The sequence below is a fragment of the Meles meles genome, chromosome X (genome assembly GCF_922984935.1).
Source record: "Meles meles chromosome X, mMelMel3.1 paternal haplotype, whole genome shotgun sequence".
NCBI classification, from domain to species: Eukaryota; Metazoa; Chordata; class Mammalia; order Carnivora; family Mustelidae; genus Meles; species Meles meles.
This window is the reverse complement of record NC_060087.1, coordinates 101,829,879-101,855,115: the sequence shown is the minus strand read 5'-3', so window position 1 is coordinate 101,855,115 and position 25,237 is coordinate 101,829,879. Positions and strand designations below refer to the sequence as shown.

Sequence of the window (25,237 nt, the reverse complement as noted above, 5' to 3'; positions counted from 1 at the left end):
TACACATTTGTTTTGCATTATACATTTTTAAGGGTGAATTTTATGTCATATGAATTATATCTCAAGTTAAAAAAGATAACTCTACTTCATTAGGTACTCACCTGAGTATAGCCATTAAAATCGAAATCCTATTTAGAGGAACACCTAAAACTTGTATTATCCCTATGATATGTAAACATAGTTCTTTTTTATATCTGGTTTTATGTACCTGCATATACATACGTGTACAGAAATGTATATGAATAATTTAAATGGTATTAAGGGTGTCCCAAGTGAAGCAGTCCCAGCTAACTCAGGCCAAAGCAAAGGAGGTTCTGAGAGCTCAGGACGCCCCCCGCACATCGGGGTCTAATGGAACGGCCCGGAAGTTCACAGGCCTGCTACCGACACGTGACCAGCGTTGAGGCTGGGAGAAGGCTTGGCCCCGGTCTGTGACCTCATCTCTGCGCGACCCTTACTTTTGGCGTGGAGTTTTCGCGCTGCTCCTGTGAACAATGCCGAAAGTTGTGTCCCGGTCGGTGGTTTGCTCCGACACCCGGGATCGGGAGGAGTATGACGACGGCGAGAAGCCCCTCCACGTCTACTACTGTTTGTGCGGTCAGATGGTCCTGGTGCTGGGTGAGTAGTCGGGAACCGGAGGTCGTCTGCAAGAAGCGAAACTTCGGGTTTTCTAGGGCACCGGGTTTTCTCTGGCTGTGATCTGGGAGGCGCGTCTCTTTGAAGATTGGTGGGCTTTCCTGCTCCATGCTTATGCTTCCCTGCCCTACTCCAGGGCAGCTTTTCTGTTTAACCTTCTGTGTATCCAGGCTTCCCTCAAAACGAAATTCCTCCTTCAGAAAAAATTAGCTGTTTATCTCCCTTTCCTCCCACTCCGCTTCTAGAAACGTTATAACCTTTCTCTTGCATGCTAGGAGGCTGTCACAGCTTTTCTCTTAAACGAGGATAAAGCGTTCCCTTGATCCCACGTTCTCTTCCAGCTGTAACCCCATTTCTTTGCTGCTTTTATAGCAAAACTTCTGAAAAGAGTTGCTTATATTGCCTGTCGCTGCATCCTCACTTCCCATTCCATGTTGACCTCACCTCAGGCAGACTTCTCTTCCCACCTCACCATCTAAACCATATTTGTCAAGATCAATAACTGAACCTGTTAGTGGTGCCAGTGCTCAATTGCCGGTGCTCAGTTTAGTTCTCATCTGTGTCATTTGACAGAGACGATGAGTCCATCCTTCTTAAAGCACTTTTTGTCATTTGCTTCCAAGACTCCACAGTCTCCGGATTTTTCCTCCGACCTTGATTTTGCCCCTCCTCAATGTCTAGCTCCTTTTCTGACTCTGATGTTTAGGCATTGCAAGGCCCTAGGGCTCAGTCCTCTCACCTGTTCACAATTTGTATTCACTCCCTTCTAAGCGACCACAACCATTCCCAAGCTTTAAATGCCATTTACATGCTGATTCCTCCCAAATGTTCATCTTTAACCTACACTTCCCTCAAACTCCAGCTGCCTGTTCCCTGTCTCCACTGGATATCTGGTGGGTCTCTCAAAGTGATCGTGTTCAGATCAACTTCATGATCCCGTACTTCCTGCTTTCCACTATTGCACCCTAGTGTGGTAAGTGGTAGCACTATTCACCCAGAATCTCAGAAGCAATCTTGACTTCTTTCTTTCCCTTACCTTATACTCATCCAGTCCATCAACACATTTTGCCACTACTTGAAAATCTATCCAGAACCTGACTACTTCTTACTACTTCCATTTCTGCCACTCTAATCCAAGACACCATCATTCCTCACCTGGAATTCCTTCCTTATTTTATTCAGGTCTCTGCTGAAATGTCCCTTTCCTGACTATCTAAAATGGTACCCTTGTTAGTTACTCTTTGTCCTCTTAACCCTGCCTGATTTTTCTTGGTAGTACTTATCCCTATTTGAGATCATTGTCCATCCTTTTAATATCTTGCTAATTTTTTTATGAGCACTTATCATTATCTATGGTCATATTATATAATTCTTATTTAAAAAAATTTTTTAAAGATTTTATTTGTTCGTTTGACACAGAGAGAGATCATAAGTAGGCAGAGAGGCAGGGGGAAACAGCTCCCTGCTGAGCAGAGAGCCCCATGTGGGGCTCGATCCCAGGACCCTGGGATCATGACATGAGCTGAAGGCAGATGCTTAACCCACTGAGCCACCCAGGCGCCCCTATAATTCTTACTTTTTAAAATTTTCTGCCTCTTCCACTAGAATGTAAACTTCATCAGGGGAGGGTCTCTGCTTTGTCCTTTGCTGAATCCCCAGCACCGTGTTTTAACTGCGGTTGGTACACAGAGAGCCCTCGAATCCTTGTTGTATAAATGAGTTCTCTTTTAATCACGTAGAATTGAGTGTGAATTCTTGTTCTCCCTCTTAGTAAATGTGTGGCAAGTCTCTTGCCTTTTGTAAGCATCAGTTCCCTAATTTCTAAACCAGGAATACAAAGCGTCTACTCCAGCAGGTCATTGCCAAGATTAATGGAGGTGCAGGCTGCCTGGTGCCAACTCCCCCGCCCCTTCCTCTATTAATCTCGAATCACTGTGATCACTTGACTTCTCTGTGACCCTTTAGGTACTTCATTTGCATTCTGTCAATTTCCATCTGCTTTTTATTTGCCCCTTGTTTATTTCCTGTATGTTTTCATCGTTTTCAGATTGACACTCCTCGAGCTGGTTTGGGTCATTTGCCTGTCGCATGTAGCATAGCACTGACCCTCTCTCTTTTTTTCTAAACACTTAACCACTTTTCCCAATGCCTTCCTTATAGGCGGTTCCAGATGCTTGATTGTCTCTTCTGATTCTCATGCATTAGAACACAAACCAAGTGTACCACGATTACAGAAACATAGCAAACTTGCCGTGCTGGGAAGGACTTTTGAGATACTGTCATCTACTTATCCTTCCAATAAGGCGTAAAAACAAAACAAAACAAAAGGAAGTAATTTGCCAAAGATCACCAAGGTGGTAACGGAGCTCCAGACCTTCTGACACCAAGTCCTTTTCAGTTGGGAAATTCAATAATAGGCTTCCAGAAGCATTAGTAATTATAGTAAAATATTACAGTGCTAAGGGCCCCCACTGAACCCTTGTGATTGCCCCAGGGTAGTTTTCAGTAGCTCTAGTGACAGAATCTTATTCCATTTCTTCAGACTGTCAGTTAGAGAAATTGCCCATGAGGCCCCGGGATCGCTCCCGCGTGATCGATGCTGCCAAACACGCCCACAAGTTTTGTAACACGGAGGACGAGGAGACCATGTATCTTCGGAGGTAAGAGGTTGATGCTTGGATTTCCTTGTGTTTCAGTCTGTTTCTGAGGAATATAAGTACCCCAGCTAGTGCTAAACAGGTTGTTCTTAGGGGTCCAAACACTTAAACATTTGTGTTAGCTCTCTAACTTCTGTTAATGTGGCAATATCTTCGCTGTGCTTCGTTGAAATGCTGCCGAGATGTGATTCTGTTGCCATTCGATAGCTGTAATTTGGTTTTTTTGCAAGTAGAATGAGCTCAGTCGATCTGAGATGTCGTAGCATGCCATGTGCCGGGCCCCGAGCAGGGAACTGGCTCTGTGGAGTTGAATGAGGTACTGCCCTTACCACTGAAGAGCCCGCAGCTCAGTGCGGGGGACTGGCTACCTTCTGTGATACAGTGAAATGCCAGGGTGGTAAGCCAAAAGCTATGGGAAAGCAGATGGGAGTGGGTCATTCTGAATGCTGGTGAAAGGCACCAAACGATGATGGCATTTGTCTTTGGCCTTGAACTAGGATTTCACCAAGTTGATGAGGGGGCTGAGGAGCATTCCAGGTGGAGGGAATATGGAAGCATTGAAAGGAGCATGTACAGTATACTTGGGAACTTCGAAGGTCCTTGGTGACTGTAGGCCAGGTGACTTTACAGGAAGGGCTTCATGCATCCTGAGGTGGGGCCAGAGTGAATTGCTGAAGTAGGCAAGTTTAGACCTCACCTGCTGGCAAGAGCCCTCTCTCTCTCTCTTTTTTTTTAAGATTTTATTATTTGACAGAGAGAGACATAGTGAGAGAGGGAACACAAGTAGGGGGAGTGGGAGAGAGAGAAGCAGGCTTCCTGCTGAGCAGGGAGCCCAATGCAGGGCTCGATCCCAGGACCCTGGGATCATGACCTGAGCCGAAGGCAGACCCCTAACGACTGAGCCACCCAGGTGCCCCGAGCCATCTCTCTCTTTTAAGCAGGGGAATGACATGTTTGGATCTGTTTGAGATTTGGGAGTCCTTGGCCGAGATAAGGAATTGAAACCTGGGAAGGGCTAACGTTATATGGCGTGTGGAGCAAGAAGAGAGAGGACTGAAGATACCATCCTGGGGAGCACTGACATTTAAAAAGCAGACAAAACAGTTGGAACTTGGCCGTGTGGAAAACGGGAGGAGAGAGTGTCAGGAAGTGTGTATGTCTGGGGAGGGTGGCCGTCAACAGGTGCCTGAGGCCACAGAGAGGTCAGTTGTAGGGGATTAAAAAGTCCAGACGTTCCTTCACATACACTTCGTTTCCTCAGCTCCTGCTCTGTGCCGGGGGTCCTGTCCAGAAGCCTTTGAGATGCCAGTGGATTTATTTGCTAGGGCTGCCGTAACAGCACCAACAGCTGGGTGGCTTATAGCAACAGAAACCGTCTCACATTTCTGGAGGGTAGAAGTCTGAAGTGAGGCTGTTGGCAGAGACCCGTGGTCTCTGTGAAGGTTTTAGGGGAGGATCCTTCCTTGGCCCTTCCCAGCTCCTGGTGGTTGCCGGCAGTCCTTGGCGTTTCTTGGCTGGCAGACGGCAACGCTTCAGTCTCTGTATTGTCACATGGCCTTCTCCCTGTGTCTCGGTCTCTGTTTTTCTTCTCTTCTTTTTATAGGGACACCAGTCACATCGGATTAAGGGCACATTCTACTCATCTACATGACCTCATTGTAACTAATTATATCTGCAACGACCCTCTTTCCAAATAAGGTCACATTCCGAGATTCCTGGAAGGATGTGACTTTTTAATGGATACCATCCAACCCAGTACAACCAGTAAACAAGCAAAGTACCCTGACTGTTTGGAGCTTGTATTCTAGGAATGAGCTGGACAAAGCAACAGGCTGACATCTTGCTATGTTAATTTAAGAAACCAAACTGTTGTCAGCCCACACTAACGAAAAGAAGTAACCGCTAGGTGACTTTCAGTAGCAAATGAGACCTCGAGCACCGCTGTGCTTCTAGAGCACAGGCTTCTAGAGTTGTGCAGCTGAAGAGGAAATTGGTCATACACAAGATACAACTTGAGGCCAGTAATACAACCAGATTATAAAATTGATGAAATTTACAAAGGAATGCCCTTTGGGAAGCACGGGGAGAATACCCCATTATGATGAATAGGACGGTTGACAAGTAAGATGCCCTATCTGAGGCTAATCTGTTGTCTTTTTCTCCCTCCATTAACCCTTATTTAGTTTTCTGATGTTGAAAATTGCCAACTGAGGGGCGCCTGGGTGGCTCAGTCCATTAAGCATCTGCTTTCAGCCCAGATCATGATCCTGGGGTTCTGGGATCTAACCTCGCATCCGGATCCCTGCTTATCAGGGAGTCTGTTTCTCCCTTTCCCTCTGCCGCTCCCCCTGCTTGAGCTCACGTGCATTCTCTCCCTCTCTCAAATAAATAAATAAATAAAATCTTTTAAAAAAAGAACAATATCTCCAACTGAATATCTTTAAGATCACTAAGATTTATGATGTGTTTATTATATATATATATCATAGTTACATATACTAATATGTAATAGTATTTCTATATATCGAACGGTTGTGTATTACTCAGTTAATACAAAAACTGATCTAACAACACAGCAGGCCAGAGGCCCCCATGGCACTAAAAGGCAGACGCCCTCACCTCTAGGCCAGAAAACGGAGTGGCCTTAGTCTGAAATAGAAACCCCAGAATCCAACCAGCCTGGTCTTGGAAGTGAGCCAGCTTTGGGACCTCGCCCTAGGGCCGAGGCTCTTGGCCTTTGGCCAGGTGACTGTGTCGGACCAGAGAGTTCTCAGAGTTTACCAACAAGGCAGGGTAAACTCCCTCCCCCACTGTTGTTGTTCCTGCTCTAATCATGAGCAGTCTGTCCAGTGGCCCACTCTAGCGTGCTCCCCTCCTGGCTGGGGGGGTGCATTTCGACCTGCTTTCCCTCCGTAGCCAGGGGTGTGTGTGAGCACCGGTTGCTGAACACATGCAGTCTGCCCGCTCCCCGTGTGCCCAGGAGCCCAGGGGTGTGTGTGTGTGGGGGGTGCTCCTCGGTTCAGCATCCCACCGTTGATCTTGACTCAGGTCTTGGTGTCAGGGCTGTGAGTTCGAGCCCCATGTTGGGCTCCACGTTTGGAGCCTACTTTATTTATTTATTTTTTTGTAACTTTTAATTTTTTAAATTTTAAAATTTTTTAAAAAGATTTTATTTATTTATTTTGACAGACAAGAGATCACAAATAGGCAGAGAGAGAGGAGGAAGCAGGCTCCCCGTGGAGCAGAAAGCCTGATGTGGGGCTCGATCCCAGGACCCTGGGATCATGACCCGAGCCAAAGGCAGAGGCTTTAACCCACTGAGCCACCCAGGCGCCCCTGGAGCCTACTTTAGAAAAAAAAAAGAGTACCCATGCCCCGGAGCCCATCACAGTCCACCTCCAAGTCTTCATTTTAAAGTTCCTCTCTTTTGACACCGTTGTTCCCTGGGCCCACCGTTTCCATCCAGCAGTCCCACTGTTTGCAAATCCAGTGCTTTTCTGTCTCTCTGTTGACCCTGCCTCCCTTGATGCTCTCCTTCCTTGATTTCTGTGAAGCTGCTCTGGGGATTCTCCTACTTCTTTGGCTTTCTCAGGCTTCTGGATTCTTTGGCCACCTGCCCCTTAAATGTTGGTATTCCCCCGGACTCTGACCTGGATCTTATCCTCTCTCTCTTTATACTCTCCTTGGACGTCCTCACCACCTCTCACAGCATCAGTTACATTACGTGCTGATGACTCACAAAATCTAGATCTGCCTACGTTTCTCTCCCATACCCAGAACTGTGCCTCCTCTCCTCCTTCACCTGATGTTCTGTCTCAGATCAAACATGACCAAGGCCAAACTCATTATTTCTCTAGTAAGGAAATACTGCAGGTGGGCTGACCCGGCACTGCCACAACACTCTTCTTTTACACCTGCCTGTATGTGGGTGTCTGAAAAGTTACGGCATATATTACAGCGCCCACCCCACCCCTGCCACAAATGACCCCTAAGATTCTGAATGTGACTTCACTTTTGCCAAGTAAAAGGGATAGAAGTAGAAGCTGTTGCATGAGGCTTCCAAGGAAAGGCCTTTTCACTCTTCTATTCTTATTCCTTCCTGCTTCGGGGGACAATGGGCATGATAACTGGAGCACCAGCAGCCATCCTGGGACCAGGAAGGAGAGGCCACAAGAATTACAGAGCTTTTGCCATCACCATCCTTGGGTCCCAGTCACTGCCATGAAACACCTTTTCTTTTTTTAAGATGGGGGAGAGAATTGGGGGGCAGGGGCAGAGAGTGAGACAGAGTCCCAAGCAGGCTTCATGCCCAGGATGGAGCCCGATGTGGGGTTGGATCTCATGACCCTGAGGTCATGACCTGAGCCGAAATCAAGAGTCAGACACTTAACTGACTGAGCCACCCTGGCGCCCCTCTTCTGGATGTCTTTTATAGGAGAACAAACCATTGTGTCGAGCCACTGCAGACAGGTCTCTAAACATCAGCCACACACAGTTCCTTCCTTCTCCTCCTCCTTCTACGATGACACCCCCATTCATGCAGTAGTCCATGCCAGAGTCCGTAAGCCAGTCCTCCCTCTGGCTCATCCATCCCCAGCCTCACCATCCCCTGCACACACTAGTCGCTCACCGTGTCCTGTTGACTCCCCCTTCCAGTCTGTCTCTTGGGTGTCTCCCGTTTGTTTAGCCCTGCTGCAAGGCCATCTTTGAGTACCTGCCATCGCTTGCTTGGGCTGTTGAAGTAGCCTCTTACCTGGTCTTTTTGCCTCTCATTTTGTTCTTCTCCAGTCTGTTGTCTACTGCCTGAGTGGTCTCAAACGCACATTACGTGAGTCTCCTGCTTCCAGTCTTTTAGTGACTCTCCATCACTTACAACAGTGCTTTTCAGACATTTTTAGACAGTGAATCCTTTCTTCAAGTGGCATGCTTGTCCAGAAGTATGAATACGCAGGACGCTGCTGTGACTGGGGAAGAGTCAAGCCCCATCCATTAAGGACTCCTACCCTTCCCCTATCCAGTTTCATTTAGGGGTCCTGGTAGAGTATGATTTTAGAAATCATGGTTAGCAGGGTAAGATCAAAGTCTGAAGCCTATCTGTGATCTTGCCTTGGCCTGCCTGTTTATTCTCGTCTCCTGGTACTCCTTGATTTTTTTCCTTTCCTTTTTCTTTTTTTAAGTAGGCTCTACACCCAACGTGGGGCTTGAACTCGTGACTCTGAAATCAAGGGTTGCATGCTCTACCAGCTGAGCCAGCCGGGTGCCCCTTGATTTTTTATTTTGTATTTATTTTTTAAAAGAATTTATTTATTTGACAGACAGAGATCACAAGTAGGCAGAGAGGCAGGCAGAGAGAGAGGGGGGAGCAGGCTCCCAGCTGAGCAGAGAGCCCGACGTGAGGCTCGATCCTCCCGACCCCGGGATCACGACCTGAGCTAAAGGCAGAGGCTTTAGCCACCCAGGCGCCCTAGCCCCTTGATTTAAAAAAAAAAAAAACAACATTTATCATCTCATATAATTTTTGTGGGTTAGGAATTCAACAGCAGTTTAGCTGGGTGGTTCCTATCTCTTCATGAGGCTGTGGTTAGGAGGTGGATCATGGGGGGACGCCTGAGTGGCCCAGTCTGTTAAGTGCCTGCCTTCGGCTCAGGTCATGATCCTGGAGTCCTGGGATCGAGCCCCACGTTGGACTCCCTGCTCATTGGAGAGCCTGCTTCTCCTACTGCCTGCTGCTTCCCCTGCTTGTGTTCTCTTGCTCTCGCTCTATCACAAATAAATAAAATCTTAAGAAAAAAAAAAAGAGGTGGATCATGGGTGCGGTCATTTGAAGTCTTGATTAGGGCTAGGAGTTCCACCTCCAACGTGGTTGGCAGCTGAGCACTGACCTCAGTTCTTCACCGCAAGAATCTTCCATAGGGCTGTGTGACTATCCTTGTGTTGTGGCAGCTGGCCTCCCAAGCAGCATGAGTGATCCAAGAGAGGGCAAGGTGGAAACCACAATATCTTTTAGAACCGAGACTCAGTAGTCACACACCATCATTTCTGCAGTGTCCTCTTGTTATTACAGGTCAGCCCAATTTTTTTTTTAAGATTTTATTTATTTGGCAGACAGAGGTCACAAGTAGGCAGAAAGGCAGGCAGAGAGAGAGAGAGAAAGAGGAGGAAGCAGGCTCCCCACTGAGCAGAGAGCCCAGTTCGGGGCTCGATCCCAGGACCCTGAGATCATGACCTGAGCTGAAGGCAGAGGCTTAACCCACTGAGCCATCCAGGTGTCCCAGGTCAGCCCTGTTTATTGTGGGAGGAGACTACACTGGGTGTCAATACCAGGGCGCAAGGATTGCTGGAGGCCATCTTAGAGACTGCTACAACCAGGAAAAATGTTTTGTTTTTGGCCTTCCCTCCCTCACATAATCCTAGACCAGAGTCAATTAGTGCAGCTACCTAGTTCATATTAATCACTTCCTTATGCCAGTTCAGTATCTTGTCTCACTTCCATGAACTTTTTGAGAGCAAGAATCCTGCCTTGTACTTCCAAAACCCTCAGTACACCTTGCCTAATTGTTGGCACATGGTTAGAGTAGATGAATTGTTGCAAACTTGACAAAATCCTCTTTGGCACTGGTATTTGAAAATTTCTCACCAAGAAATACACAGTCCCCTTTACTTAAAATCCTGTGTTTTCAAAGCTCAGGCTTATGAGATGGGCTGACTCCAGGATTCTAGAAGTCCGTTGTAGGTGGATCTCTCCCTTCAGGCTGAGGTTGAATTTAGAGTCCCAGTAGGAAGTGATATGGAAGTGTAAGTTACATGGAACCGGAACCATGGCTAGGGCCCTAGTCGCGTGATGCTAGTGAATCATGGCACGTTTGACAGAAGTGGAGAGGCGGGCTGTTAAAGGTGGTGGAGCAGCACCCCCGGGAGACTTGAAGCAACTCAATTAACCTTTTTGGGCCCCAGTTTCCTTATCCCTCAGCTGAGAAAATAATACCCATGTGTTGTCAAAGAGCTGCTAGGAGTCTCTGCAGTACCAGAAGGACCATAAATAGTTACAGTGACTTTGGAAAGCACTTTGGGCTTGTAAGATGCCCGTAATTATTCCTCTGCGGTTTTACTCTTCTTCACATGCACCTCTGCGAAGTGCCTCTTGGCTGTGTTAGCACCATCTGGGGGAGTTTTTGAAAAGTTCCAATGCCTCAGCTCCACCCTCGGAGACGAGGGGGAAGTCATAGAGCATAAAACTCACCATTTTACAGGTGCGATCCAGTGGTTTTAGTATATTCACAGAGTTGTGCAACCATCATCAATTCCAGAGCATTTTCATCACCCGCTAAAACAAACCTTGTACTTAATAATGGTCACTCCCCACTTCTTTCTCCCCCAGCCCCTGGCAACCATTAATCTACTTTCTGTCCCTGTGGGTTTGCCTATTCTAGGTACCTCATTAAAGGGGTGCCTGGGTGGCTCAGTGGGTTAAAGCCTCTGCCTTCGGCTCAGGTCATGATCCCAGGGTCCTGGGATTGAGCCCCACATTGCGCTCTCTGTTCAGCTGGGAGCCTGATTCCCCCCCTCTCCACCCCGCCTGCCTCTCTGCCTACTTGTGATATCTGTCTGTCAAATAAATAAATAAAATCTTTAAAAAAAAAGGGAACCATAAATATTGTAGCTTTTGGTGTCTACCATTCTTCATTTAGCATGTTTTCCAGGTTCGTCCACGATATAGAATGACTCGGTACTTTATTCTTTGTTGTGGCTGAATGACATTCCATTGTAAGGACATACCACATGTTGTTTATCTGTTCATCAGTTGATGGGCATTTGGACTGTTTCCTTTTATTTACATTTTTTTTTTTTTACTATTATGGGTAATGTCATAAATGTGTGGACATGTGTACAGGATTTTGTGTGAACATGTTTTTGGTTCTCATGGGTGTATGCTTATGAATAGCTGGGTCATCTATGTCATGTACCTTGTGGTCGTTTGCGTATCTCCTTTGGAGAAATGTCTATTCAAATTCTTTGCCCATTTTTTAATTGGTGTATTTGTCTTTTTAATTGTTGGGTCATAAGAATTCATATGTTATAGATGCTAACCCCCTAACAGATACATGATTTGCAAACATTTTCTCCCATTCTGTGGATTGCCTTTTCACTCTTTTTGGTGATACTTTTAGAAGCATAAAAGTTTTTAATTTAATCAAGTCCAGCTTGTTTTTTTCTTTGCTTGTGCTATAGGAGTCTTAGCTAAGAAACCATTGCCTAATTCAAGATCTTGAAGGTTTATGTCTACATTTTCTTCTAAGAGTTTTATAGTTTAATTCTTAGGTTTAAGCCTTTCATCCATTTTGAGTTAAATTTTTTTTGAGTTAATTTTTTTAGATGGTATGAGATAAGTATGTAATAAATTCATCCTTGTACATGTGGATATCCAGTTGTCCTGGTACCAGTTATGGAAAGTCTGTTCTTTCTCCTTTGAATGGTCTTGGTACCCTTATCAAAAATCAGTTAGCCATATATGTATGGGTTTATTGGGACTCTCTGTTCCATTCCATTGATCTGTCTGTCTGTCTTTATGCCAGTACTATCCTGTCTTGATTATTGTGGCTTTTGTGGTTTTGAAATCAGAAAATGTGAGTCCTCCAACTTTGTTCTTTTTCAGGATTGTTTTGGCTATTCTAGAGTCCTTGTAATCCCATGTGAATTTTAGGATCAGCTTGTCAATTTCTGCAAAAAGCCAGCTGGGATTTTGATAGGGATTGTTTGGAAGCTGTAGATTCGTTTAGGGAGTATTACCATCTTAATGTTAAGTCTTCAGTCCACGAACGTGGAATGTCATTCCATTTACTTAGGTGTTCTTTAATTTCTTTCAGCAATGTTTTATAGTTTTCAGTGCACAAGTCTTGCACTTATTTTGTTTAATTTTTCCTAAGTATTTTATTCTTTTTAAGATTTTATTATTTATTTGACAGAGACACACAGAGAGAGGGAACACAAACGGGGAGAGGGAGAGGGAGAAGCAGGCTCCCTTGGTGAGCAAAGAGCCCAATGGGGGGCTCGATCCCAGGACCTTGGGATCATGACCTGATCTGAAGGCAGCCACTTGATGACTGAGACATCCAGGCACCCCAGTATTTTATTCTTTTTGATGCTATTATAACTGGAATTGTTTTCTTTATTTTTTATTGTTCGTTTTTAGTATATAGGACTCCATTAGTTTTTATATGCTGATCATGTAACCTGCAGTCTTTCTAAACTTATTAGCTCTAATTGGATGTTTGTGTGTTCTTTAGGGTTTCTGGGTGTAAGATCATGTCATCTACAGATAGAGATGGTTTTACTTTTTCCCTTCCAATCTGGATGCCTTTTATTTCTTTTTCTTGCTAGTTGCCCTGGCTAGAACTTCTCCTACAATGTTGAATAGAAGTGTTGAGAGTGAGTATCCTTGTCTTGTTCCCGGTTCTAGGAGAAGAGCTTTCTGTCCTTCACCATTAAGTATGATATTAGTTTATGTAACTGTTAGTAACTGTGGGTTTTTATAGATGCCCTTTATCAGGTGCAGAAAGTTCCCTTCTGTGCCTAGTATATTAATAAGGGTTTTGAATTTTGTCAGCTGCTTTTCTTTTGTGTCTGTTGAGATGGTGAGATGATCATTTTTTCCCCTCTTTTGTTCTATTACTATGGTGTCTTGGCTTTGATTAATTTTTTTATATGTTGCACCAGTCTTGTAGTCCTGGGATAAATTCTACTTGGTCATGTTGTATGACCTTTTTTCTATGCTCCTGGATTCAGTTTGCTAGTATTATTTGTTTTTTGAAGAGTTCTGCGTGTGTGTTTGTAAGCAATATTGATCTCTAGTTTGTTGTTGTTGTACCTTTGTCTGGTTTTGGTATCAGGGTAATCCTGGCTTCATACAATGAGCTGGAAAGTGTTTCCTCCTCTTTTGAAAAGTTTGTGAAACATTGGTATTAATTCTTTGAACTTTTAGTAGAATTCACCAGTGAAGCCACTCATCCCGGGCTTTTCTTTGTGCAAAGTGTTTTGATTACTAATTGAATCTCTTTACATGGAATAGTCTATTTAGATTTTCTGTTTCTTTCCCAGTGAGTTTTGGTAGTTTATGTTATTCTATTGTTCTAGGAGTTTGCCCATTTCATCTCGATTATCTCATTTGTTGCCATATGGTCATTCATAGGATAATCTTACAAATCTTTTTCTGTCAGACCAGTAGTACTCTTGATTTTTTAAAATCCTACTAACATTAGACTATTTATAACTCCCTGAATATGCTGTGCTTTTTGGCTTTGCACATAATATTCCCACTGCTTGAAATACTGCTTGCTATCAGGGCCATTGGCTTTCAGCCACCTCCTCATGAAGCCTTCCATGACTGCCTCAGACAGACTTGGTGCTCCCACCTCTGCATTCCCATTACATGGTATACATTTCTCCATTTAAGAACTTACCTCCATGATTGTAATTTTCCTCACTAAACCAAATTCTTAAAAGACTTCTTTCAACCAGTGTTTTATTGCATGTCTATTTTGTTTCCAGTACTTTGCTCGGTTCTGGGGATAGAGTGGTCAGGCAGGCATGGTCTCCGTTAATCTCTGATCTCATGGGCCTTACAGTCCAGTGGGATGACAGAAAAATAAAGTCATTATGATTCTGGGAGGTCCTGTGAATGAAACAAAGGGCTCATACAGAGAATATCGTGAAAACTTCTTTGAAAAAGTGGCTGAGACCCCAAAAATGAGAATGGGAAAGCAGTGAGAAGAGCATTCCGGGGAGAGAGGAGTGTGTGTGTGAAAGGTCCGAGGTGGGAAAGCACTTGTTTGTTCAAAGAACAGAGGTCTGTTGTGGCTGGTTCATGGTGAGGGAGGGAGGGCATCGTGAAAGGAGATGGGCCCAGTTTTGTGCTCAGCTGGTGCCTGGGAGGCTATGGTAAGGAGGCTGGATTTTATTCTAGGTGTCTTAGGAAGTCACTCTTGCCTCTGTTTAAAGAATGATTTGGAGTGTATGGGGCGCCTGGGTGGCTCAGTGGGTTAAGCCTCTGCCTTCGGCTCAGGTCATGATCTCAGGGTCCTGGGATTCAGTCCCGCATCGGGCTCTCTGCTCGGCAGGGAGCCTGCTTCCCCCTCTCTCTCTCTGCCTGCCTCTCTGCCTAGTTGTGATTTCTCTCTGTCAAATAAAGAAAATATTAAAAAAAAAAAGAATGATTTGGAATGTAACAGTAGCAGAAGCAGATTCTAGAATAGTAGTTAAAGTTTGTGTGTTAGGTATGAATTTAGAACAGGGAAGGCCTAACCGAATACCACACACGCGCACGCACTTGCTTTCGATTTGACTGCCCCAGAATCTCAGATTTCCACGTGAGGGGCAGTCAAACTGGCAAAGAAATATTTATAAGGCCGTCAAAATTTGTAAGTCTATGGGGCGCCTGGGTGGCTCAGTGGGTTAAGCCGCTGCCTTCGGCTCAGGTCATGATCTCAGGGTCCTGGGATCAAGTCCCGCATCCGGCTCTCTGCTCAGCAGGGATCCTGCTTCCCTCTCTCTCTCTCTCTCTGCCTGCCTCTCTATCTACTTGTGATCTCTCTCTGTCAAATAAATAAATAAAACCTTTAAAAAAAAAAAATTTGTAAGTCTAACAAATAAGAAGACAACTCAGTAGGCAAAAGATAGGAACTGACAGTTGACCCAAAAAGAGAAAACACAAATGCCTATAAAACATGAAAAGATGCCTCACTTTTCACTCTTTATAAAAAGAAATGCAAATTATGAGAGCACAGTTTTCATGTGTCAGATTGACAGTCGTGCAATTTAATCACATCCTGTGTTGGTGAGAGTGGAGAGAAACACAACTTTCACATTGGTGGTAGGAACATAGATCGGTTCAACTTCCCTAGAGAGTAATTTGGCAGTATTTCTCAGAATTTAAAGCGGATACTCTTCTAGGAATTTATCCAGCAGGTAAAAGACTTTTCGGTTTATCCACACAAAGGAATACAGTGCAGCCCTTATGAAGAATGAGGTACCTCTTTGTCAATTGGTAAGGAAGGGTCCCCTATGAATTTTCTCACCAGGACACAGTTTTTTAGGCAAACAAATGAGGAACAAAGAAGTGTCAGGTATGCTGTGTTTGTCTAAAAAGGGAAAGAAATAAAATATATTTTCTTTATATGTCAATAAGGATTCCTTGCTTGAATCATCTGCTGTCTCTGGGAGGAAGAGAAGAAACCAGAAGCAATATTTGCCGCTGGGGAAGAGAACTGGGTGGGTGAAGGGTGGGTGGGGAGGATATTTACTTTTCTTTATATTCTTACATATGCCATGGATGCATATGGCCTTTTAAAAAATGGAAACAAACAAGGGGCAAGGAAGTAAGGAGACCAGTCCGGAAGCTAGGATAGTCGGCCAAGGAAGAGATGTTGGTGGCCGGAAGGTGGAGCAAAGCAGACAGGTTCAAGATCTTTTTTTGGAGAGAAAATCCATAGGATTTGCTGATGGACTGGGTGTGGGCAATAAGAGAAAGAGGAGTCAAGGATGAGTCCCAGGTTTGTGTTAAGCATCTTGGGTGGGCGGCAGAGTTGCTTACCTAAGGCGCTCTTGTGGGCTCTTGAGCTTGGTGGCCTGAGCTTGAATGCAGCCTGATTCTGCTTCTGGACTCTTAGGTTTGTGCCTTCACGTGGAAAATAGGAATGGTAATAGGAACTTGGGTTGCTGTAAGGCTCAAATGGCTTCATACATACGTTCTTGAGCACTGCGTACATGTGGGTGCTGGTATTATTATTGTTGTTGTTATTGTTATCACCGTGACCCTGCCTGCTGCTGTGACTACAGCTCCTGCTGCTCATTTGTTCATACCTTTTTTTTTTTTTTTTTACTTCCGTTTCCTGCACAGGCCTGAAGGCATCGAGCGACAGTACAGGAAGAAGTGTGCAAAGTACGTGTCTAACAGCGTGGGATTCTCCCAATCGCGCAAAAGCAAAGGCGGTAGTGTGTTCAAGAAGGAATTATGTGGATGCCCTTCTCTGTTATCTTTATCCTTGTAATCCCAGCTGCCTTCGAACTTCAACTACACAAATACCAATATGCTTCTCAGACTAATCAAAGTCACATCTCTGACCAGCTGGTCACAGAAATTTTTTTTTAACATTGTATCATTTTTCTAAATAGAGATATAATTTTATATGATAAAAATTTGCCTTTTTAAAAAAAAGATTTTATTTACGGAGAGAGAGACAGCGAGAGAGAGAACACAAGCAGGGGGAGTGGGAGAGGGAGAATCAGGCTTTCCTGCTAAGCAGGGAACCCAAATAGGGCTCGATCCCAGGACCCTGGGATCATGACCTGAGCCGAAGGCAGCACTTAGCGACTGAGCCACCCAGGCGCCCCTGTCCTTTTTTTTCCCCTTAACTGATCTCTGTGCCCACTGGGGCTTGAACTCACCACCCCAAGACCAACTTTCGCCTGCTCTCCTGACAGCCAGCCAGGCGCTCCCCAGATTTGCCCGTGTTAAGCATACAGTCTGAGAACTCGTGACAGAAACATACAGTCCCCTAACACCACCATGCCGTGATGCGGGCCATTCCTGGCCTCCTGTGCCCTTTGCAGTCAGTCCCCTTCCCTGTGTTCCCTCACTGGCAGCCGCTGAGCTGCCTTCTGTAGCTACAGTTTGGCCTTTTCTAAAAATGTTACCTGCAGGGGCGCCCGGGTGGCTCAGTGGGTTAAGCTTCTGCCTTCGGCTCAGTTCATGGTCTCAGGGTCCTAGGATCGAGCCCTGCATCAAACTCTCTGCTCAGCAGGGAGCCTGCTTCCCCCTCTCCCTCTGCCTGCCTCTCCGCCTACTTGTGATCTCTCTCTCTGTCAAATAAATAAAATCTTTAAAAAAATGTTATCTACATTGTACAAGTGAGTTCTGCTACATACAGTGTATATCTTTTTTTTTTAATATTTTATTTATTTGACAGACAGAAATCACAAGCAGACAGAGAGGCAGGCAGAGAGAGAGGAGGAAGCAGGCTCCCTGCGGAGCAGAGAGCCCGATGCGGGGCTCGATCCCAGGACCCTGAGATCATGACCTGAGCTGAAGGCAGAGGCTTTAACCCACTGAGCCACCCAGGCGCCCCGCATACAGTGTATATCTTTCACGTCTGCTTTCTTTCACTTCCCATAATGCTTTTGGGTTTCAGCCAAATTGTTACATGGCTCAGTAATTTGTTCCTCCTCGTGGGTGAGTAGTGTCCATGGCTCCCTTGTCCCTCTCTCCCTGTATGAGGGCATTTGAGTTGCTGACGGTTTTGACTGTCCTGCATAAAGCTGTTATGAACATTCTCGTATAAACCTTGGTGGGGACACACGTTTTCTCTGGAGTGGATTCACTGGCTCGTATGGTGAACGGAATATAACGTAACGTAATCCAGACTGATTTATAAAGCCCCTTGGAGGGCCCATAGACCCACAAGAGCGTTAGAGACTGTTCTGTAAAGCTATAGCTGCATGTCCAGCTTTCGGCCGTTAACAGTGAGAATACTAAACTACAGTACGTTCCATCTGGTTGATGGCACGACAGCTACACCTTGGCTCTCGGAAGACTCAGGCAAGGAGAATCAAGGCACGGAAGTGGTTAAGAAGGCAATTTAGTCCCCAGCCACACTAGAGCTGTCAACGTCAGTTTGTGTCTCTCTCTCTCTTTTTTTTTTTTTTAAAGATCTGACTTTTAAGTAACGTCTGTACCCAACATGGGTCTCAAACTCACAACCCCAAGGTCAGGAGTCACACTCCACCAACTGAGCCAGCCAGGCGGCCCCCCACCATTTTATCATGTCTTATGAGTACTTCATGCAGCTGAAAAAGTAGAACAAAACTGACCGATCCAAGAAAGCATGATGATTACTCCCTAGAGCAGTTGGCCAGCCACTGCCGGGGAGCTTTACACCCCTTCTCGACACTACAAAAACCCAAACAAAACTAGACAAACCCTCCATGCTAGGTACCCAGACTTCTGGGAAGAATGGCAGCAGTTTTTTTTTTCCCTAAAGATATATCTATTTATTAGAGAGTGAGAAAGAGAGAGAGGGGAACCCAAGCAGACTCCTCGCTGAGTGCGGAGCCCGGTGTGGGGCCCGATCTCACGACCCTGAGATCAGGACCTGAGCTGAAACCAGGAGTTGGTTGTACCACCCAGGCGCCCCAGCAGGTTTTTATATATATATATATATATATGTTTTTTAAACTTGTATTTTAAAATTTTTATTTATTAAGTAATTTTTTCACCCAACATGGGGCTCAAACTCACAACCTCATGACCCGGAGTCACATGCTCTCCCAGCTGAGCCTGCCAGGTGCCCGGGAGTGGCAGTGGCTTTAACAGGAAAGCAAACAGCAGCGGGCGCCAGCATTTCCCAAACTTGTCCAATGCTGAGAATCACCTGGGATGCTGAGGAAAGTGATTCATTCCCAGGCCTCAGCTTTCAGATTTGCTGAATGAGGATCTTTGGAAGGAGCTGGGAGTCTGAGCAGCAGCTGTAACAAATTCTTACTTGATAAAGTGATTCCTAAGTGATTCTTAGGCAGCAGTTCTGGGAAACACCGGAAGAAGCGAATCCTCAGTTTATGCCACGAATGAAACTGTTCCCAGTGTCTGAGCGCACTTTGTGAATCGGTGTTTTGGGGATTTGGATTCTGAGCTTCCCAGAGACTGACTCTGCTGTTCGCAGGTGTGGACTGCCCCTCTTCTATCAGTCCCAGCCCAAGAATGCCCCCGTGACCTTCATTGTGGATGGCGCAGTAGTCAAGTTCGGCCAGGGTTTTGGGAAAACGAATATCTACACTCAGAAGCAAGAGCCTCCTAAGAAGGTAATCACTGAAGGAGACCGACCGGTTCCTATAGCTGCGAATCTCCGGATCGCCCTCCATCTCTCAATGAGTGTAATGAGACGCATGCTTTATTAAGAGGATGCCATTTTTGTGGGTGAGCAGATGTTAATGTAACATCTATTATGTGTTCTTTTCTTCTTTCCTACGGCTGTCCCAGGAGTAAAGTTAGAAATTGTATGGTTTTGATTCACATTGATTTCCTTTGAAATCTCTTCCTTTTTCAGTGTGGACAGTTAAAGTGAAAGGAGGCAGGCTCATTTCTGAATATACTTTAAAAAACCTTGATGGCAAATGTTAGAAAAATAGAATCCAAATAGAAAAAAAAATCCACGGGCACTTTTAGATAGGCCAGCCTCTCCGTCCTCACCCCTCCCCCCCGCCCCCACCAACCGCCTCGCCCTGCAGTCAGGCATGTGCGTGGAAACGCATGCACGCACGTGCAGCTCACAGAGCCTCTTGGAGTGAACGAGACTGATTCCTCCTCCTGTGACTCCAGGTGATGATGACCAAACGGACCAAAGACATGGGCAAGTTCAGCTCCGTTACAGTGTCTACCATTGATGAAGAGGAAGAAGAGATTGAGGCTGTGAGTGCTTCTGCTCCCAAGGGAACTGGATTGGGGGGTGGGCCCAGAAGGAACTGGGACTCTAGAACCAGCCCATCTGAGTAGCGGAATAATGAGAAATGTTGCTTCCAGGCCTGACTGTGTTAGTAAGAAACTAGAGGACCCCAGGCCTGTTCCTGTCTCTCTGGATCCCTAGGGCATCTGTAAAATGAGAACCAGGGAGCTGGACTGGATCAGTGGCATTTTCATACTGGTTTTGAGATGCTTTCAGGGGGCAAATCCCTCATCCCTCTTCATCCCTAAAACTTATCGGACTCTGCAGTTTGAGGTCCCGTCAGTCCGGCTCCAGCGGCTTATGAGGCTCTCCTTAGCAGTAGGAGCAATTACCTTTATGGTCCTTCAGTATAATGAGGTTTACAGAGAGATGTTATCTGTTGTTTTTCAAATGGTTTCCACCGAAACCTGAGCTCTCCTGGATTATTGAACAGCTGACGAGTTTAAAGGGAACAGAGTCCGTTTCAGGAACAATTCTGAAATCCGGGGAGCAGGAATTGCTACTTAAGGTCTCTGGGACTCACTGGTACTGCCGGGTCCTGGGTGCCGCTCTTCCTCCCGCAGAGAGAAGTCGCTGACTCGTACGCACAGAATGCCAAAGTGATCGAAAAGCAGCTGGAGCGCAAGGGCATGAGCAAACGGCGACTGCAGGAGCTGGTGAGTGGCCCGGGCAGCAAGGGTTTCTCGGCCTGAGAGACCCTCCAGCGGTCGGGGAGATCCTGCAGGAAGTCGGTGTGCAGGGTGTGGGGCGCCGGGTAGCTGGTGGCCAGCTGTCTCACCCTGGCCCGTCACGGTCATTGTACCCTGTCTAGTGACCACGGGCTCCAGGCCCCAAGTTAGAGTACTCGCCGGCCAGCCCTGACTGGGCCGGTACTTGAACCTGCTACCCGGGGTTCGAGGTCAGGGGGCGAAGGTCGGGGTTCGTGGGTGCTACATTGGCTTCACTGGGATGGGGGCCTTGGGGCTCCCTAAAGCCCCGGGGCCCCCCCTACTTTCTGTGAGAGTCACAGACTCGTGGCGCACGCACGGTTGTGTTTGATGGTGCCGGCAAGTTGGGTCTTCTTGATACCAATGTACTTTTGCTAGTTCTTTAAAATCGGCCGTCACTGTCTTGGTGCCTCATTGGAGGCTGTGGCGGTCAGTCTGATGACCAGAGAGCTTCCTTCAGTGACAGGTGGTGGGTCTTGGGTGAGACATTGCCCTGCCATCATGGTCTAGAGCCGTGCCTATCCCATTTGCTTCTTTTTTTAAATCTCCAGTTTGTCAAGAACAGATTTATAATTTATAAAATGTCATAAAAATGCATTTGCCTCAAGTGCTCATGCTAAATCACTTGATTTTGTTATGACGCTGGCAAATTACTGTGCGAGGTTCTGATGCTAACTCTTGATTTTTATACATACCTTGCATGAACCAACAACCAACAGTTCACGGACCGTACGACATGAAGTAACACTGTTCCAGAACAGTGTTTCTCATCTTATTCTGCCAGGAATGGGATACTGGTATATCATGGTATTGATATTGATATCATGGTATTGATTCCCTCTGCCCTTCGAAGGGCCTGGGGCTGTAGGAGCCCTGCGCTGATCACCTTGGACCACAGACACCATCGTTTTCCATGTGGAGCATAATATCAGAAAGGTTGGAAAGCAGTTGCTAGAGATTTGTAACTATTTGCCAGCCACTGTTCTAGTGTCTATACTAAATGAACACAAAAGGATAGTGTCTGGGCAGTTAGGAGAAGGAAGGAAAATAAGGATGTCGTGGCATCGCTCAGGGCATATGCTTTTCTTCCTTTCCAGGCTGAACTGGAAGCCAAGAAAGCAAAGATGAAGGGGACCTTGATTGACAACCAGTTCAAGTGATCAGGACCTTCCCTCTCAGCCCAGACCGGAAGCAGGCATTTAGACAAGGAGGAAAAAGAACTGCTTCTTGACTCCACAGACTGGTGGTCACCTTTTGACCCCAGCAGAAGGCTTTCCAATACTTCCCATTGATTCCTCCTACTTTTGGTGAGGGCTTTGAGTCTGTCTGACCTGCTTTCTAGAGATGGGTTTTCTAAATCTTTCTGTATATAGGTCTTCTGTACTATTTTTGTGCATTTGAAGTAAACTTCTTCAGCTGTGTGGAAAGTCTGAACACATCAGGGCTTGAGTGTCTCGTTTCGAAAGTAGCTCGTCTTAGTTCTTTTTCAAAGCTAATAAAATGTTTATAGATTTTTTTAAAAAGTACTATGATGTATCACAGAGAAAGTGGCATGGATTACATTTAAAGTTACAGCAATTCTGATTCTTTTAATGACTCTTCTTAGATGGGCAGGAATTGGCTATGGTTTGAACCTCTCTACTGTCAGAAAGGAATCCGTGGAAAGCCAGAATCTCCATAAAGTTTCCTTTAGCTTCGCATTCAGAGAAACTTCCCTGGTAACAAACTACAGAAATGATCCCTGAAAGTATAGTCTTTCTTCCTTTACTTCAAATGGTAAAGCTGTAGATGCGTTATTCCTTACTGGCCTTTGTACTTAAAGAAGGAACAGCCAGATTGGGGGCAGGGGCGGTTAGGGTAGCCCAGGTCTAAATGAAAATGGGGTCTTAGTAAGCAACCCAAAGTGACCGCCATCCGGTCAGGCAGCTAGGAAGACGCCTGCTTCCATATGTGTGTACGGGAGGGAGACCTAGAGTAAGAACTGATACTGAGACAAAACAAAAGTAGCCTTTGGCCAGCTCATATTTCACATTTGCTGTTTGTAGAGGAGGGTTGTCTTTTTAAATATTTAGGGGCACCGGGGTGACTCAGTTGGTTAAGCCTCTGCCGTTGGCTCAGTCACGCTCCTGAGGATGGATGGAGCCCTGCATCGAGTTCCCTGCTCAGCGGGGAGGCTGCCCCTCCCCACCCAACTCGTGCTGTCTCTAGTTCTGGCTCTTTCAAGTAAATAAATCTTTAAAAAAATAGTTAATGTCATGCCGTTTCAGTGATAACAATATGGAGCGTTATATACGTGTTTCTATCTGTTCACCTGTGTTACAAGCTGTTGGGCCAGAAGAGGCTTTTAATCGCCTCGTGCTCTCTATGGTGGAAAGGTGATGTTCAGCAGTTGCCCAAGACATGTGTAAGGCGCTGCTGGGAAATAATAGGACATTTCTCCTTGCTTTTTTCCCTGCCTTCCTTATTTGGAAGGCAGAGTAGCTTGGAGTAGGGGAGTAGATGCGGGCTAGCAAGACCTGGGAGAAAGAGGAGCCGCAGGGGGCCCAGGAAAGCCAGGTGGGGCTGTGTTGCCATCTTCCCAAGTTCTTCTCCATCCAGTGAGGTCTTTGCAACCGAGTCTTCCTGTCCACCTCATTTCCTGTCCTCGTTCTGAAAGATACTTGGACAACATGTAGATAGCCAACCATAATCTCCTCGCAATTCCTTGACCTCCCCTCCAAACAGTGACCTTTACCTTCACGCCACTGTAGCCATAAACTCCCATGACCGTAGCCTGGCTGCCATGTCCACCACGTCTGAGATCCAAGATTCTAGAGATCCAAGCTTCTGCTCTGTGATCGCAGCCTCCTCACATGGCTACTCTCATGCTCTCACTTCCACTAAACCTGTTCTGTCTGTTTTTAGATTTGAAGGATGGTTATTTTATCAGTCCGTCTATAAAAAACTGCAGGAGTTTACGGATGATGACAATACTCTTTAATGGCTGCTCGCTCTGGGTCACGTGCCATGGAAGGCACTTGGTGGGTATGACCTAGTCAAAACAAGATGGCAGTCCTACGAGATCGGTCTGTTCCCATTCTCATCTCCCAGGCGACAATCGAAGGCTCTGAGAGTGTAAGTTTCCTAAGATCCCGTAGCCAGGAAGTGATAAAGCCAAAAATCTGACTATAGAACTAGGCTGAATTGCTTCTGCTATGGGATTTTAAAAAAGAAATCTGTTATTGAGAACAGATAGCAATGTCATTTTGAGAAACCAAGTAAAAGGTGCTGTAAAGACACATAGAGGACTCCCTGTAGCAAATGTGTCCTCACATTTCCACATACTTTCTGAAATATTTGTCCTTAGATACTAACCCTAAACCATTTTAACAGCTGGTTCAAATCGCGCACTTTGCTTCATCTTTTAAGACTGCAAATCATGATGTCATTAGTACCAAATAAACGTGCTCTTTAACGTTGGCTGCTTTCCTATTGAACTACTTACAAAAGTGATACACTGTGCTTTCTCTAGTCTCTTTATTTTCTTGTAGTATTTTAGCAGCAAATACAGTGTTTTAATGTTAGTGCTAAGAGCCATATTGGAATTTCGGAGAGTCTTACTCTGTTTTGTGTTTGTGCAGATTATCAACTGTAATAAAATAGTAAAATGTAAAATGTTTCCACTGTAATAATTACTGGCATTTGGAGGTGTAATTCTACTGCATAAGAGAAATTGAAAAGCTTTTTAAAAACTAGCTTGTCTCCGCCCTTTTGCAATCCTTAGCACTGTGGGTCACCTCCTTCTCTTAAGGAAAAAGCTTCCCTTTTTGATTTCCTTGATGTTTTACTCTGCTGCTGCTTTACTTCTCTGACTACTCTGTTTGTTTGTTTTTAAGATTTTAAAAATGATTTTATTTATTTATTTGTAAGAGAGAGAGCACAAGCAGGGGCAGCGGCAGGCAGAGGGAGAAACAGGCTCCCCGCTGAGCAGGGAGCCCACTGCGGGGCTCAATCCCAGGACCCTGGGACCTGAGCCGAAGGCAGATGCTTCATCGACCGAGCTACCCATTATTTTGCTCGGTTTTAACAAAGCACAGTCTATTACACTTGAGCTTTTAGTATCTGATATTCCTCCAGGAAAACAAAAAAACATCACTTACGGTGAACTAAACCTGCTTCTACACTTCATAGAACCTCGATCCTCCTGTTTTCTCCCGGTACTGCCATTCTGTCACTACCCCTCTTCTTTCTGACCCAGCCAGATCCTGTGGTTGGGGCTCTGAAGTCCTCTCACCTTCAACCCTTCTGACTTTGAGTTTGCTTTTCCTTTATTTAAAAAAAAGTAGGCTCTGTGCCCAGCGTGGGGCTTGAACTCATGATCCTGAGATCAAGTGTCCCACACTACCAACTGAGCCAGCCAGGTGCTCCTGACCTTGAGTTTTTTACCTTAAAGTCTTTGAATCGTTTTAGATGTACAGAAAAGTTCCAGAGGTAGTTCAGAAAGTTCCTATATATCCTCCACTCAGATTCCCTAGTATTAACATCTTCTATAAAACGCTGTGGGCTGAATTGTATCCTCTCCAAAATTGCTGTGTTGAAGCCCTAATCCCCAGTGCAGTGGGATCTGGAGATGGGCCTTTGGGAAGTAATTAAGTTTAGATGATGTCATGAGATGGGACCCTCATGATGGGATTATTGCCCTTAGAGGAAGAGACCAGAGAGCTCCCTCTACCACATGAAGACACAGCAAGAAGGTGGCCATCTGCAA

The 25,237-nt window shown here is 45.6% G+C and overlaps 1 protein-coding gene and 1 pseudogene across 1 annotated transcript; one reads left to right on the top strand and one right to left on the bottom strand.

Annotated features, from left to right (window-relative positions):
- Positions 1-414: 414 nt before the first annotated feature.
- Positions 415-24,148, top strand: STEEP1 (STING1 ER exit protein 1). The gene is made up of 7 exons (XM_045996407.1): positions 415-618; positions 3,179-3,296; positions 16,186-16,227; positions 19,004-19,142; positions 19,660-19,749; positions 20,347-20,439; positions 21,588-24,148. The coding sequence occupies exons 1-7, from the start codon at positions 495-497 to the stop codon at positions 21,648-21,650; spliced, it is 669 nt and encodes a 222-aa protein (XP_045852363.1). The 5' UTR covers positions 415-494; the 3' UTR covers positions 21,651-24,148.
- On the bottom strand, positions 22,131-22,247 carry LOC123935744 (annotated as a pseudogene).
- Positions 24,149-25,237: the final 1,089 nt, after the last annotated feature.